General features: G+C 32.0%; 2 protein-coding genes across 4 annotated transcripts in view; one reads left to right on the top strand and one right to left on the bottom strand.

The window, feature by feature from the left end:
• The first annotated feature begins 502 nt into the window (after window positions 1-502).
• The window catches only part of LOC144845541 (uncharacterized), a 32,599-nt gene continuing 17,769 nt past the window's right edge, over window positions 503-15,332 (top strand). Inside the window, exons 1-6 of one of the 2 annotated variants that reach the window (XM_078702936.1) lie at window positions 503-636; window positions 1,045-1,105; window positions 1,410-1,653; window positions 1,929-1,988; window positions 2,308-2,410; window positions 2,771-3,076. In XM_078702936.1, coding sequence (XP_078559062.1) covers window positions 512-636; window positions 1,045-1,105; window positions 1,410-1,653; window positions 1,929-1,988; window positions 2,308-2,410; window positions 2,771-2,804 — 627 coding nt within the window. In that variant the 5' untranslated portion in view covers window positions 503-511 and the 3' untranslated portion in view covers window positions 2,805-3,076. The remainder of the gene's footprint in view (window positions 637-1,044; window positions 1,106-1,409; window positions 1,654-1,928; window positions 1,989-2,307; window positions 2,411-2,770; window positions 3,077-15,332) is intronic. The other variant, XM_078702937.1, reaches the window with a different exon arrangement.
• Window positions 3,516-15,118, bottom strand: LOC144845539 (putative ferric-chelate reductase 1 homolog). Of its 2 annotated transcripts, XM_078702933.1 has the most exons (16): window positions 15,032-15,118; window positions 14,371-14,559; window positions 13,990-14,085; window positions 12,809-12,962; window positions 12,439-12,527; window positions 11,784-11,972; window positions 11,402-11,497; window positions 10,998-11,154; window positions 10,219-10,335; window positions 9,648-9,763; window positions 9,248-9,343; window positions 8,965-9,065; window positions 8,398-8,456; window positions 7,794-7,949; window positions 5,555-5,637; window positions 3,516-5,210 (listed from the first exon to the last, which is right to left on the bottom strand). In XM_078702933.1, the coding sequence occupies exons 1-16, from the start codon at window positions 15,104-15,106 to the stop codon at window positions 5,112-5,114; spliced, it is 1,872 nt and encodes a 623-aa protein (XP_078559059.1). In that variant the 5' UTR covers window positions 15,107-15,118; the 3' UTR covers window positions 3,516-5,111. The 2 variants fall into 2 exon arrangements, with proteins under 2 accessions (XP_078559059.1, XP_078559060.1); XM_078702934.1 differs by lacking the exons at window positions 14,371-14,559; window positions 15,032-15,118 and having other exon boundaries at window positions 3,517-5,210; window positions 12,809-12,958; window positions 13,990-14,012.

Genomic DNA, 15,332 nt, shown 5'->3' with positions numbered 1-15,332 from the left:
TTTTGATTGTTTATATTTTGTGTATAAAATATAAAATTAACAACAGAAACGCATGGATTTATCTATATATCATTTTTAAGATACGTGCACAAGTAGCACTCAAAAGTAAAACAATTTATTATGATATTAATTACCTGTGAGACAGTGTGGTACGTCGGTCTTGGTCAATTTATTCGGTTTATTAGGCTTTTTCCTGGTTTATTTTACATCAACTTTTTCATTTTTACACTTGTGCTAAACAGCGTATATTAGACTATTTGTATTTTGCGCTATATAAATTTAACCATTAAACTACAATTTTTAGCGGCCTCTACACAATATAAAATTCTCCCGGAAAAATCCATCCCTTCGAAAAGTACCTCCAACTCTAAAATAAAGTACAATAAATATTAATTTATTTCTCCATGGTTTAATGAACTCCGTTAAAAACAGTAAAGAGCGAAAAACACCTATATGAAAAAAAAGTTGAATGAATGACAATTATAGAGGGCGGTCTTTTAAAAACAAAAACATGGAATCTTCTATAGCAAAGACTGTCGAAGCAAACAATGCATCAAATTTGCGATCAACGATTATTTCAGAGGGAATAAAATATTTAAGTTTTACCACATCAACTCAATTTGAATGGGTATTTCAGTAAGGAAAAAATAAGGCAGTAGACTAGTTAAAAACAAGGTTTCGTGCCTACTTCTAGAATAGAGCTAGGCCTAGTAAGTTAGTAAGTAGTACTTGGGCGGCAGGCAATCCGTCGCCTACCCTAGCTTTCAATTCTAGGAGGCTAGAACAATATTATCTAGCGCCCCCTATAATGTCTGTATTATGCCTGTGTATCCCATTATTTATTATTATTTATTCAGGCAAAAGGTACATTTTACAAAATATAATACCTCGGTTTACAAAGATTAATTAGTCACATTTTATTGAAGTCAGTCATTTTATTGGCTGTGATAATTGAATTATGATATATTATTATTAATTATGTCTGGGCATAAACTAGAAAGTTTGTTTTTAAAATGTTATTGTTTTTCAAAAATTGTTTTTTAGTGCAACAAATGGGATTAACCTATGGCAGCAACAGTTTGACATATCCGAACTTAACTTACATGTAAGTATCGTTCTCATCCCCTCCCAGCCCGGAGGACATGGCGACGATTTAGCAAAATGGAAATTTTAAATTCTGTGTTCATTACTTAGTTGTATAAAAACAGTCTCTAAATACTTTGTTTTTTTTATAAAAATAAAATTTGATTATTTATTGACAGAAATTCTGTTTGTCCGGCGACCACCGTAACGCGTGCTTTGCCTCGACTGTGAAAATAGCTTAACACATAGCCTTATTCATTCATAACTTTTGTGAACATCTTGCTGAGAGCAAAAGTTTTTAAAAGCAGAATTTGTTTTTTTTTTAGAGAGAAGAGTCGGGATTTGCAAACAATGAAGAATATTTCAGCCAATTAAAAGCAGCTTTTGATGAAAACAAACTAACGCTAACAAAGCAATCACAAGAGGTTGTCTTGGTAACAGTGGGAAGTGGAACAAAATGTTTGTGTTATGAATTAACTGAAGCCACCGTGAGCAGACGCAAGTCTGACTTGACAGACATTTTATTTCACCTAGCAGCTGGAATGGATAAGCTAGAGCAGGAGGTCAAAGGTTAATATCATTTATTTCTACTTCTACATTGGGAATTTTGAGGAAAACAAATGAATGCTCACATTCACAATAAGTAAACAATTAAAGAAAAGTGGATTTGGTTGTTGGGTTAAAAGAATTCAAAGTCCTTTTCTATTCTTGCTGCTGCAGACATGGATGCTTTTTTTTGGAAACTAGATGGTCAATAACTAGATGGTCAAAACTAGATGGTCAATAACTAGATGGTCAATAACTAGATGGTCAATAACTATGTGTATATGTTTTTTCTCCTCAAGATTTAAAAAAGGATCGAGATAGACTGAAGAATGTAGGCAACATGTCAAAGATGTTACAAGGTAATTATCTATCAACAATTAAAACAACAACATTACAGTGTGTGTTCCTAAAGCTCTGTCTATACTATCAAACTAGTTTGACAAAAAAACTGTGATGTGCCCAAATATGGTAGTGATATACTCAATACGGTAGTGATGTGACATCATCATGTCATATATGGGCACATACCATTTTTTGTCACATAAAGTTTGATAGCGTAGACAGAGCTCTAGATATTAATAAACACTTCTTGCATGTGTATTTACACCATATAACAGAATCAGCAACTTTTGTCAATTATAATACCTGTAGTTAAATTGGCTTTGTTTTTATTTCAAGATGGAATTGGAAGTAACATTTCTGATTTGGAAACCAAACAATTGGTTGTCAATAAACCCGCTAAAGATCCCGGAAGAAGCCTCATCAATCCAAATAGTAAAAAGTCAGTCTTTTTATGTTTATTTTTTGTTTGCCAATTTAAGTAATTCCCCCGTCCTTGTCAATTTGTACCCTAGCCTGGGTATTTCTCTGCTTACAACCACCACACTGTACTCATTTTCCTCGTTGGAAAATTGTTTTATTTATTTTTTGAGCTACTGAACAAGTTCTTCATATATCAAAAACAAAATTATCCTCTCCCATTGCCTGAATAACTTTGTCTTTATTAAAAATGATTTAATTAAATATTCAGGATCATCAGCAATCAACACTTTATGGCTTCCAAAAGACTTATCTATTGATATCATTGGTTATTATAGTCGAGAATGTTGCCGCAAACAATCATCTATTATTTTTTTTTCAGGAGGAAGATGGCCAAAGGAGTTGAATTTGATTAGACACAATTTGTGTTCATTTGAAGGCAATAAATAAGTATACATTAGGACATATCTTTTACTTAAATGTTAACATCATTTTGCTACCTATCTTTATAGTACCAACTAAACAAATTTATGAGGTACAAGTTAGTTATAAATGACTGGCTAAACATCTACGCAATCAACAAAATAAGTAATAAATATAGTAAATAGATGTAAAAATTGTAATATTGTATTTTAACTATTTCTATATAGTATTGATTTTAAAATAAACATAACAAAAACAGTGCTTTGTGTGGTTTACACTTTATTTTTTGTATTTTATATATTAAATTATAACAAAACTAATGGTTATGTTAATAATAATTACAATGTAAATGAGATTAAATTAAGTTTCTGCATACTTAAACTGTACATAAGTGCGCCTTGAGCACTCTATTATGCGCCTTGAGCACTCTTGAGCAGTATGTGCGGTATAAAAATCTTATTATTATTATTATTATAATAATAATAAATAAAAACTTGTATAGCGCCGGTGTCCCCAACCCATTTGTTCTTATCTGTATTAATGGTGGCTATCCTTCATAAAAAATTCATTAGCAACAGCATTCAATTCTATTTGCTTTTTCTCGCATGAAAAACGGTAAAAATACAAATACAGTTTTGGTGTACTTATCTTATTAAAATTTATTGTGCAGAACTTACTGTATTACAAACTAATTTCAAAGGCTTTATTATTTTAAGTATGATTGTCAGTGTAAAGATAATGTTTAATAATAATTCTAATTCAATCCTTCAAATCAAAATATTTATAATAAAACTAAATTGTTAGAGCAATAAATTAAAACAAGTTAGTACAAGGAGTTAGTAAGAGTACCTAAAATCACTGTAAAGTACTTGAAATAGATTTGACCAAAAAAAATCCGACATTTAATCAAAATAATCCAGATAAAATTATTAAAAAAGTTTGAAGTAGAATCAATTTAGGGATCATGTCAACATTATTCTAATGAAGTTATTACATTTTTTTACTGCAGTAACGAAAAATTTAATTTTAATTTATTTTTTCAATGTAGAAGCATGGACCTATAAATTAGTTCATTTATAGGTTGAAGCAGTCACTGTGATAAGCAATGTGTATGATGACTTAAAAAAGCTTGTTAAACAATTTTAGGTTATGTTACTGCAGTAACTGCAGTAGAATAGTTTTGACATGGTCCCATAATGACATACTAACATGTTCATTGGTAATGTATGTGATTACAAAATCATAGTTTAATTCCTGTCAATTACAGGCTGGATATTCATAAAATATGGCTGCATAAAATGACAAAGTTTGATAGAGTACTGTATCATTATATATTTGGTAACATTTAAAAACACCACACATTCAATATGGTTGTGTATACTTTTACTTTCACTCTGTTGTCTTTGTGGTGAGATGCATTCTCCACATCTGTCTGACAGCATTTACACAGTTACCCGTTTTCACCTCTTATCACACCATGCATAATTTACTTATTTTGTTTTCTTCATCACACAGCAATGATTGCACATTAAATACAGTAGAACATTTACAAATATAATTTTGACACAAAGGTGTGTACTTACATATAAAAATAGAACTATAACCTACAGTACAAAGTGCAGCTACATATTATCAAATTTAATGTAAAATTCCTTACACCCAGTAAATGCTCTATTATATATTCCCAGTGGCGTAACGCAGAGGCATGAGGCTCCTGGTTTAGGAACCCTAAGTCTCCCTCCAACACTGGAGGCCTCGGGCGTTTTTAGCCTTTTTCGACATACAGTATTTTAATGCCTGTTTTTTCCTCTAGGCACTGCTCAGACGCCCCCATAAGCTACGGGGCCCGTGGGTTTAGCCAGTAAGCACTCATAGCTGTTACGCCACTGCTTTAATATCCTACAAGGAGACTAACATTATAATACAAACAACAGTCTTATAGGGAGGCTATATCAATTTAGCTAAGAAGCCTTTAATGAGAGATAATAGCAAATTTCATTTGGGATGTTAGACAATGAAGAATGAACGTGTGATGTGCCCAAATATGGTAGTGATATGCCTAAATATAGTAGTGATATGACATCATCATGTCCATATATGGGCACATCACAAACAAAGTTTGCTTAAGAATGAATGACAGTGCAATGCGTACAAGGCTTGTTCGTATAAAATTGTCATCTTCATCATCTACGTCTGAACCGAAAGCTAGCTATAAACATCAGTTATTAAGACCATTCTAATAAGTTGCTATTCAACACACTAATGATTAATAATAAATGTAATGAGAATAATAAATATGATCAGATTTCAACTTGTATAATGAATACAACCATAACGATGGTACAGATGAGGATGTCCAGCAAAGCAAGGCTGAATATCATTGACCTCCATCTTTCAGCCTGCAAAGATTAAAAAACAAAATATTAAATCAAAGAAAACTTAAAAGATATAAAATAGTGACTTTTAACATGTAGAATAAGAGCTCAGAATTCTGGCTTAAAATTGAACCATGGTAAAGAAAGAAAATATTTGACTTCTTTTTCATTACTCATTTTTGTAGAGTCAGTGAAAACTGTACTGCACTGTAGTAACACAAGATGTACAAGTATAATAGTATAAAACTTACTCCAAATAGGGAGAGGGAGATCAAAACATTGAATACGACTTCCCTTTCATTATTTAAGAATAAGTTATATATTAAATAGCATTCTTATACAGGGTTACCATACAATTAGGTACTTACTGGGTGAGCAGTTGGTGGAACTGTGACAGTTGAGACTTGATCTCCTGGTTGCCTCAAAGCAATATCTGCCGATGGAGCTGAATCTAAAAAGAACAACATAATGTGTGACATATGTCCAACCTGAGCTCATTCTCAGTGAGAAGGAAACTATAAACATATAGTTATGATTCCCTTATCTGATCAACTATAATGTATATAATCAATATTGATGCAAATGTTTGGGAAAACACAAACTAACCTTGTACAAAATTAGTCACAAATACATAGACCAACGAATACAGTACGTTTAAATAAAAAAAAAAAAATGTTTATTAAGAAGTACTCGAATTGTCTCTAAGTTCGACAAATCAATAATGATTCATATACTTTTGCAAACACTTAGTTTCATCTATCAAAATCCAAGCTATTTTCACTAGTGTGTCTGTACTGTCAAAGTAATATCAAAGTAATCTTTAATGGAATCAATGTACCCTTACCGCTTCTTTAGATTTGTATATATAAACACAGAGATATTGTACTATGGAAATACCTTATCGCAGTAGTAAGTGAAAGAACTTCTTTAATCAACTACCACATTTAAATACTGTTTATTTCATAAAGAATTTAGACAACGGTAGAAAAAAAGAAGACAATTTTCAGCCAATCAACAGAGCCGTGAAGCCACTTACAACTTTCTCTATCCTTCCGAAGATCCGCAATTAATTGTTCACGCTCCTCATAGTCTAAAGTCGGTAAAATAATTTACAGCAACGAGAAAAAAAAAGAGACTCATGAAACGGCTAAACAAATTCAATCTTCATGATTGACTCGTAGACGACAGATGATGAAAGTGCCGACAATGTAAACCATGAACACCAAATGGAAAACCTTTATCACATTTGAAAACAGTTTCTGATTCAAACGTAGGTTTTTTAAACGAAACCAGAACACTTGATGAAATTCTATCTCGGCCAAAGGAGCCGAACAACCTATTGAGAATGACCTTATATAAACACTAGGCTACAATACCTGTACTCCTTTTAGAAAAAACCTATTGTCAATGTCATCAACACTTTCTAGTATAGCAAATATGACCCACAGTGAGTTCCCTATGTAAATTTGTTCACAAATCTCTAAACAACAAACACCACCAATGAACCAACATGCATAAACACTCCCTTATAATTTCAAGGAAGCTGGTTTATATGATGAGCAATAATTCTAATCCCACACAGAAGGTTACACCACTGGCAATAGAAATACATACCAGTCAAATAGGAATAATCCTGTTACAAATAATGCCACACTAGCATTTAAGAAAAAATATGATTACATTTTAACAATTGGTGGCATGCAATGAAGTAGACATTTTTATGAAATAACATGCATATACTTTTATTTGAAAAATGTTTGAATTTAGGAGAATGGCATTAAACTAGCTTAAATTTTGACATACATTTGTAAAATCTGTCATGTTACAGTAGTGTGTATGTACTGTACCTTGGGGCACAAATTGTAATACCAACAGTTAACACAATTTTATTTATTCATTCATTATTCATTAACGAATACATAACTTCAAATAGTTATGGTTTAATAACTAAAAATATTAATGATAATGGTTGTCTAATTAATATAATGCCTAATCCAAATGTTTCTAAGGGCTTTATACAAAAAAAAAGAAAGAGTCCATGAAATATCCTAAAAATAAGCAAAAGCAAATTGGAGATAATGCAGAAAAACCATCTTTTCTCCAGAATGTTGAAGTTCCCGATGAGAGCTTACAGGAGCAGAGTGGCTGTCTTACAGGAGTAGAGTGGCTGTCTTATAACAGATGGAAGGCCAGTGAAAAGTGCTCAATACAGGTGTAAAACAGTATGAATACATTATTGAAATACACTACAAACATTGTATATCTTGTAATACATATATCAGTATTAGATTATTGATTATTATTGATTGATATTGGAGATTTCAGCTTTGCACATGTAATGATGAAGATTGAATTTCTTATCATATGCAGAGCGGTCAGAATCTGCTAGCTGTAATGGTTATGACATTACAAAGTCATGTTAATGATGAAGATTTAATTTTATATCATGTAAATACAATGCTTACAGCTTCTGCTGCTTTTTGTTTATGTTTTTATACCGCAATAAATAAATAACATAAATATTATTTCCACATTGAATCTTTTCATTACGCACTAGAAATGATGGATTATCTCCAATAATTAAAAATATACAACTGATGAACTTACCTTGTTGTGCAACAGTGCATTCAAAAACTTCAAACAAAATAATGATGACAACACCAATTATAAGGAATACAGTGATTGTCCAAAAGGCATTCACATCAGTAATGGATTCACGAGCGAAATCAAAGTAGAAATCAGACGCCAGAAGGATTGCAACCACTGAAAAATAACAATAATGTAACACAATATAGGCCTACCAATATAGGATATAGGCCTACCAATATAGGATATAGGCCTACCAATATAGGATATAGGCCTACCAATATAGGATATAGGCCTACCAATATAGGATATAGGCCTACCAATATAGGATATAGGCCTACCAATATAGGATATAGGCCTACCAATATAGGATATAGGCCTACCAATATAGGATATAGGCCAAGGTATAGGTTTTACTTTATCGTTTTGATTTAGCTTTTTGCTTATTTATTTGCCTTTGAAGAAATATTAAGTGAAAGGTGTGCAGATGTTTGATATGCTTGACTTCTTTAGTGTAATAAACAGTGTTTACAATCTCGAATTAATGTCTACAGTCAATAATGTGGCGTCATAATGTCAAAAATAACATGGAAAAGTAAATAAATTACAATAATCATAAACTTACTCGCAAACGTCCAACCTAGAATGCCAACAGTTCTGTGTGCATAGTTGAAAATTGGACGACTGTAAGTAAACAAAATAATATTTAATATGACATACAAAACATAGACACAAGCATGTTAAAAATATCCAGGATTGTCCTCTCCAGTAAAGCTACAGGATTTTCCAGAATTGTTTTGCTATTTTCCAGTATTGCTTTGGGATTTTCCACTAGTATTGCTTTGGGATTTTCCACTAGTATTGCTTTGGGATTTTCCACTAGTATTGCTTTGGGAATTTCTACTAGTATTGCTTTTGGATTTTCCAATATTGCTACAGGATTTTCCAGTATTGCTACAGGATTTTCCACTAGTATTGCTACAGGATTTTTTTACTAGTATTGCTTTGGGATTTTCCAAATCCATTATTGCAACAGGATTCTGCAGTATAAGTAGGTATGGGATGCTTGATTTGTCTTGGTTATAAATTTAGAGAATTGTGTTCAAGATGGAATGATTTTCCACCATTTCCTTTGTTTTCTTGTAGCAACCAACTTCAGTTGGTGTAGATAACAGTAGTATTTGTTGCTTACTTGGGTGTACCAGGATGAGGTCTGAATATGGCCATTATGGGGTTGATTACACCCAAACCAACAGCTATACAACCAATGATTCCATGAGCATAGATTACTCTCTGAAAAACATTCAAACATGATGAACATTATATATTGAATAAAAGATAAATAATAAAAGAATAAATGTTGCAAATAGACAAATGGATCATTTTTGTTGTTTACAAAAAGTCCTATAAACATAAACAATCACAGAGCCCAGAAATTGTGGATTAAAAAAAAGAGAAAAATGTTTTTAACTTACAATTTCAGAATCAACAAATTCCTTTTTAACTGCAAAAATGACAATAAAAGCCGACACAAAACACGCAAAGGCAGAAATCATATTGATCCGATGACTCTAAGAAATAAACAATAAACATGTTTTTTGATTGTTTAATTTTAATTTTACCATTAAAATGCACTATATTGATACAATGGTAAAGAGTGCAATTTATCAATTGTCTTTAATTATTGTGAGTATATTTCTTTGATGCGTCTGCATGATTGATTAATTTGATTTGCTATAGAATTATTGAATTAATTAATCTGTTTCCAAAGAGTTATTAATGGTACGTTATTTTAACAAGTAAACACTTGTTTGAGAACGATGCTAACACTAATAATGACCTTTGAACTTTCAATTTTAATACTGATTAACTTACATTAAACCAAACTTTGTTTCCACAAAGAGTTTGCTCAGACATGAACGGTTTCATGTATCGAGCAAACATAATACCGGTACTGGCAAAACCCATCCAGCCAATCACCATCAAGCTTGCTAATAATTAACAAAGTAAAACAACAATGAATTATAAAATGTTTTCACTAAGCATTAAATCTATACTAATTCATTTTCAATTTATTTTCTAAAATTGTATAAGATTATTTTATAAGATAATAATAATATCCTGGATTTATATAGCGCCTAATGTTGTGAAACCCCTAAGGCTGAACATTCATTCTTTTGGATCAAACACGTATGGAAACATACTCCCATAACGCAGCTAGTAATCAGCGCAAAGTTGTGTCTTGATCTAACCGGGTACCCATTTATACATCTGGGTGGAGAGCGGCAAACGTAAGTAAAGTATCTTGCCTAAAAGATACTTTACTAAATAAGTGGTTAAATAGATAAGTGGTTAAAATAAAGCAAAAATTGAGGGAAAAAACCAACAGAGCAAAGCTCGTTTTAATCCCTACCCTTAGTGGTCTTAGTATTAAATGTTAACATACCATGGGCTTTCCTAGCTCGTGGTAGCTTTAGATCGGTTTCTGCGGAACTTGTATCCAACAAATCGACTGGTTCAGAAGTCAAAAACCTTCCAGCACCAGTATGGTAGCTTGGGGTAGCTGAAATAATAATAAAATATATCAATAATTAAACATATCATCTTTAATAGTTTATAGTAGTATGGAATAATAATATATTTTACAATATATTGTTTAGTAGTGCATACTATTGCACGCCATGTGACCCACAATTGTCCAATCAAATGACAGGAATTTATTTAGGTGTTGTATAATATGGAATATGTATTTTATCAAACTCTAGTCATAGTTTTAGTAAGACTAAGATTGATGATTAGATTCTGTTTATCAGATTCCTATAATATAAATGCTTTCATAATATTTACTTTCTACTTGGCCTAGTTAACATGTTGTGTCAACAGGGAGATCAATCATCTCACAATTATCTCAATTAGAGAGGCGGCAGCGTTCATATCCACAGCTATAGAGTTCATTTAATTTAAACAAGCTACCCTGATAATATCGGTTTAGATTTCACACAAGAATAACAAGTAATATTAATCATTGATTTCTACAAACTGAATAGACAGGTTGCGGCAAAATTTGTATAATGAATTAAATCAAATTCTTTTCTTTTTTTTCACTCCAAACCAACAGTGAACCATCGTCACTAACAGGCTGGTTAAAATCTTAATAAAAATATAATTCATTAAACAGAAAAATAACACGACATAGAACATAGAAAAAAAATGTAGAATATTTACTTCCTCCTGATAATTCACCAAAGGCTACCAGGACATATAAGTCATCATTCATACTGAAGAACTCTGGATCATCTTCATCTAATTCAATCATTCTTGAGAAGGTACAGTGAAGGTCACCGTCTACTATAGGGTCAACCACCTCGTTAGATATTCCTTTCTGAAAACAAAATATTAAGGCTATAGTTCGTCTTAAAAATCAATGTTGTTGGTGACTTTATAGATAATTGAATGATGACTTGGTGTTGCACATGATACCATAGAGATATTATAGACATACTGCTCGACTAATTAATTACTATAATCACAATAAACAATTGTTTTTACTTTCAATATATTTCATTCATATTCGGCTGGCATCACTCTCCTTAAAATTTACTTCTAAGTTGTAGCATTCAAACACTTACTAATTCTCTTTCGTCAGCTGATGAGATACTTTTGGATGAGGGATAGTAACCAACCATAGTCTGATCTGATCTGCACATATAGATGTCACTCTCAGGCTAGAAACGTAAGAAAAACATTTGATTTAAAACGTCTCAAGATGAGTACAGTAATATTATTTTATAGTTCACAATAGCAGTATATAAATTCTTCCTACTTTTTTTTACACTATAGTATCAACATCTATTTGTCAAGCAATTTCTAATAATATTGTATTTAAGGGCTTTGCTTAAAATTACCAATCTAAAAAAAGTAAAAGACTGAAAAGTAGAGTCTCTTTACTTGGAAATTATGACAAGAACATGATAAAAATTAGATCTATATCTACAAAGTGACATTAAATACCATTTGATCATTCTGAGAAAGTCCCATAGCAGCATACTTGTCTCCAGACCCGACATCAACGCTCACTTCAAAATCAACAAGTGATGAATCAGCAGTGTTTCCAGTCCAAGACACATAATATGTGCATTCTGATGGAGGGTAACAATTCTCAGGGTCTCTGTAACAACCATGAGTTTTACCACAAGGATCCTTTAAAAAAAGAAATGTTACTTTTTAAATATTTTAATTCTATGAATGAACTATTTATGGTGTAAACTAAAAATAACTAAAGCAAGATGATGCAAGTGTTCCCATTGGTTAATAACGCAATTTTTAACATTATGGTGGCTGTACAGCAATGAGTGACGTTTAAAAGGCAGAAAAGCTTCTCTTGTGGATGCAAAATGAATTATTTCTATTTTTTACAGTAGTGCTATAATTTTATTTGTTGAGCTATTTGTAATAATACTGTGTTGGAAGGCTTTCCTCAAAATGTGCTTCTTCCATAAATAGATTAAAATTCAGGTTACAGAAAATCTGGTCTGGTCACCACTTAAAATTTCACCCATATACAAATGTTTTCAAGAATGATCATGAGGGACAAACGAGCATAGTCCTACAGTTCAAGGGAATTATTAAAATAATAACGGATAATAATAAGTAACTAAAAGCGTACATCATCCGAAGCCTTGAGACCGACATCTAACAAATCAACTGGGTCAGAAGTTAACCACCTTCCAGCGCCAGTATGATAGCTTGGGGTGTCTGAAATATTAAAAAGGAAATTAAAAATATAATCTTATGAATTATACGATGAGATTCAATGATTCTATTCTGTTCTGATTCCTATAATAGAAGAAATGCCTTCATAATATTTACTTTCTGTTTGGTACGTCTTAACATTCTGTGTCAACCAACAAATTCATTTAATTTACACAATTTGGTAAATCATTGATTGTTTACAATTCAATTCCTGGATTGTACAATATTTCTCAATAAATTAATTTCATTCCAGTAATGAATTAAATAAAATGTAGAATATTTACTTCCTGATAATTCTCCAAAGGCTACCAAGACGTACAGGTCATCATTGAGACTAAAGAACTCTGGATCAGTTTCAGTTAAATCAATCATTCTTGAGAAGGTACAGTGAAGGTCACCGTCTACTATAGGGTCAACCACCTCGTTAGATATTCCTTTCTGAAAACAAAATATATTAAGGCTATAGTATAGTAAATAATGACAATGCTGTGGATATCAGTGGCTGGATCTCAATGGAGATACAAAAAAAATAATAAAAAGCTAAATCAAAATGATAAAGTAAAACAGCCCGAAAAAAGTAGCAGAGCTTTCGGACAACACTAGCCCTTCATCAGTGCATAGTAATATACAGTATATATACACATCCACCCTTCATCAGTGCATAGTAATATACAGTATATATACACATCCATTCAAACATCAAGTAAGGGCTTACAAGTAAAGTAACAACACTCTGGGTAAGCGTTAAACACCAAGCTACAGGGCCCTACTCAATTACTATAATAATAATGTAATGATATAGATTTATAATTGAAAAATCAACCTTAGTATCACAATTCAATTTGGTTCACGAATTTGCCCCAGAAAGGTCCAGTGAAGAAATTGTCCAGATGTTTTAATTTCCATTAGTCCATAATTAAACCCCAAAAGAAAACAGTTGATTTGACCTTATGATCTCTCCCATTGTAAAACTATTAGATAGTTTTAAGCAGATTCAATTAGGACCAATCATTAAGCTCACAGATGATGTAATGACATGTGCTAATGAACAGAAGCCGATATATTCCCAAGTTTGAGAATAGGAATAGCCCAAACACACCTCTTAGACACTTCTTGGAGCACACACCTTACAGACACTTCTTGGAGCACACACCTTACCGACACTTCCTCAGAAGCACATCTACAGCCACACCTCACTTACAGCATCACTTATACTTTGTTCCTGTTTCTTTATAATTGTATCATATTGAGTATTATAACGACGTATTATTGAATATAATATAAACTGTGATATTCAATCAACCAAGCGAGTAGAGTCTTTAATACAGTTGAGTAAAACCTCCACATATTATATTACAATAATCACAATAAACAATTGTTTTTATTTTCAATATATTTCATTCATATTCGGCTGGCATCACTCTCCTTAAAATTTACTTCTAAGTTGTAGCATTCAAACACTTACTAATTCTCTTTCGTCAGCTGATGTGATACTTTTGGATGAGGGATAGTAACCAACCATAGTCTGATTTGATCTGCACATATAGATGTCACTCTCAGGCTAGAAACGTAAGAAAAACATTTGATTTAACACGTCTCAAGATGAGTACAGTAATATTATTTATAGTTCACAATAGCAGTATATAAATTCTTCCTACTTTTTTTTACACTATATTATCAACATTTATTTGTCAAGCTATTTCTAATAATATTGTATTTAAGGGCTTTGCTTAAAATTACCAATCTAAAAAAAGTAAAAGACTGAAAAGTAGAGTCTCTTTACTTGGAAATTATGACAAGAACATGATAAAAATTAGATCTATATCCACAATTTGATATTAAATACCATTTGATCATTCTGAGAAAGTCCCATAGCAGCATACTTGTCTCCAGACCCGACATCAACGCTCACTTCAAAATCAACAAGTGATGAATCAGCAGTGTTACCAGTCCAAGACACATAATATGTGCATTCTGATGGAGGGTAACAGCCTGGGGGGTCTCTGAAACAACCATGAGTTGTACCACAAGGATCCTAAAAAAGTACATTTTATAAATTGCCATAAGAATAGTGCTAATGAATGAGATCATAGAAATGTTTTCCTTTTAAAACTTATTAGACATTTGGTTCACCTCTGTTAAGGGTTTTCACACCTGTACCGACACATTTCCGGTCCTGCACCGGCAAATCAAAACGTACGTCAATGTTTCATTTTCAAGACGCATCACGCGGCTATGCCCCAATCAATATGCGCATAGCCACGTAAAAAAAGAAATTGGTTATGAACCATTTGTCCAATTTTTTATTACTTAATTGTTTTATGTTTTTATCTAAATTTGTATTAGTTTTAATATTAATTATGCCAGGGGTGTTAATAGTTTTTATGTTTGAGGAGACTACCCAGGATGGAAAGGGCTATCCATGGTGCTATGCAAATGACTGATGTTTTTATTTAATAAGTGTGTGTTAAGCTATGGTATCAAAATAAATCAAATTCATACTCTACCTCTTGTGAATGAACTATGAGGCAAAGAGACACCAGTACAAACAAACTGAATAACTTATTCATAGTTACAATCATCTCTAGCAATAAAAACAAAATAATAGATGTTAGTGTTGTGTATGTTTAACTCTACAGATTTACTCTTGGTTAGGTTGGGATTAATAAACTTGACTTTGATGAGAACCCCGGCCTGAAAATAGAGTTGATGGAGTCTCTCTCACATCCCCTACCAACACATTCAGCATATACCCTAAAGATCAGTACATCAGTATTGAGAGAAAATGAAAAAAATCACAGATCAGAT

This window comes from Antedon bifida, chromosome 6 (assembly GCF_963402885.1).
Source record: "Antedon bifida chromosome 6, ecAntBifi1.1, whole genome shotgun sequence".
NCBI lineage: Eukaryota > Metazoa > Echinodermata > Crinoidea > Comatulida > Antedonidae > Antedon > Antedon bifida.
Note: the sequence above shows the minus strand (reverse complement) of the source record. Positions and strands in the feature narration are given on the sequence as shown.

Excerpts from the sequence above, each read along its gene's own strand:
- LOC144845539 (XM_078702933.1), bottom strand. The coding sequence starts at position 15,106 with ATGATTGTAACTATGAATAAGTTATTCAGTTTGTTTGTACTGGTGTCT. Across the intron at positions 14,086-14,370 it reads TTTCTCAGAATGATCAAATG|CCTGAGAGTGACATCTATAT; the intron begins GTATTTAATATC and ends TTACGTTTCTAG. Across the intron at positions 5,211-5,554 it reads TTCCACCAACTGCTCACCCA|GCTGAAAGATGGAGGTCAAT; the intron begins GTAAGTACCTAA and ends TAATCTTTGCAG.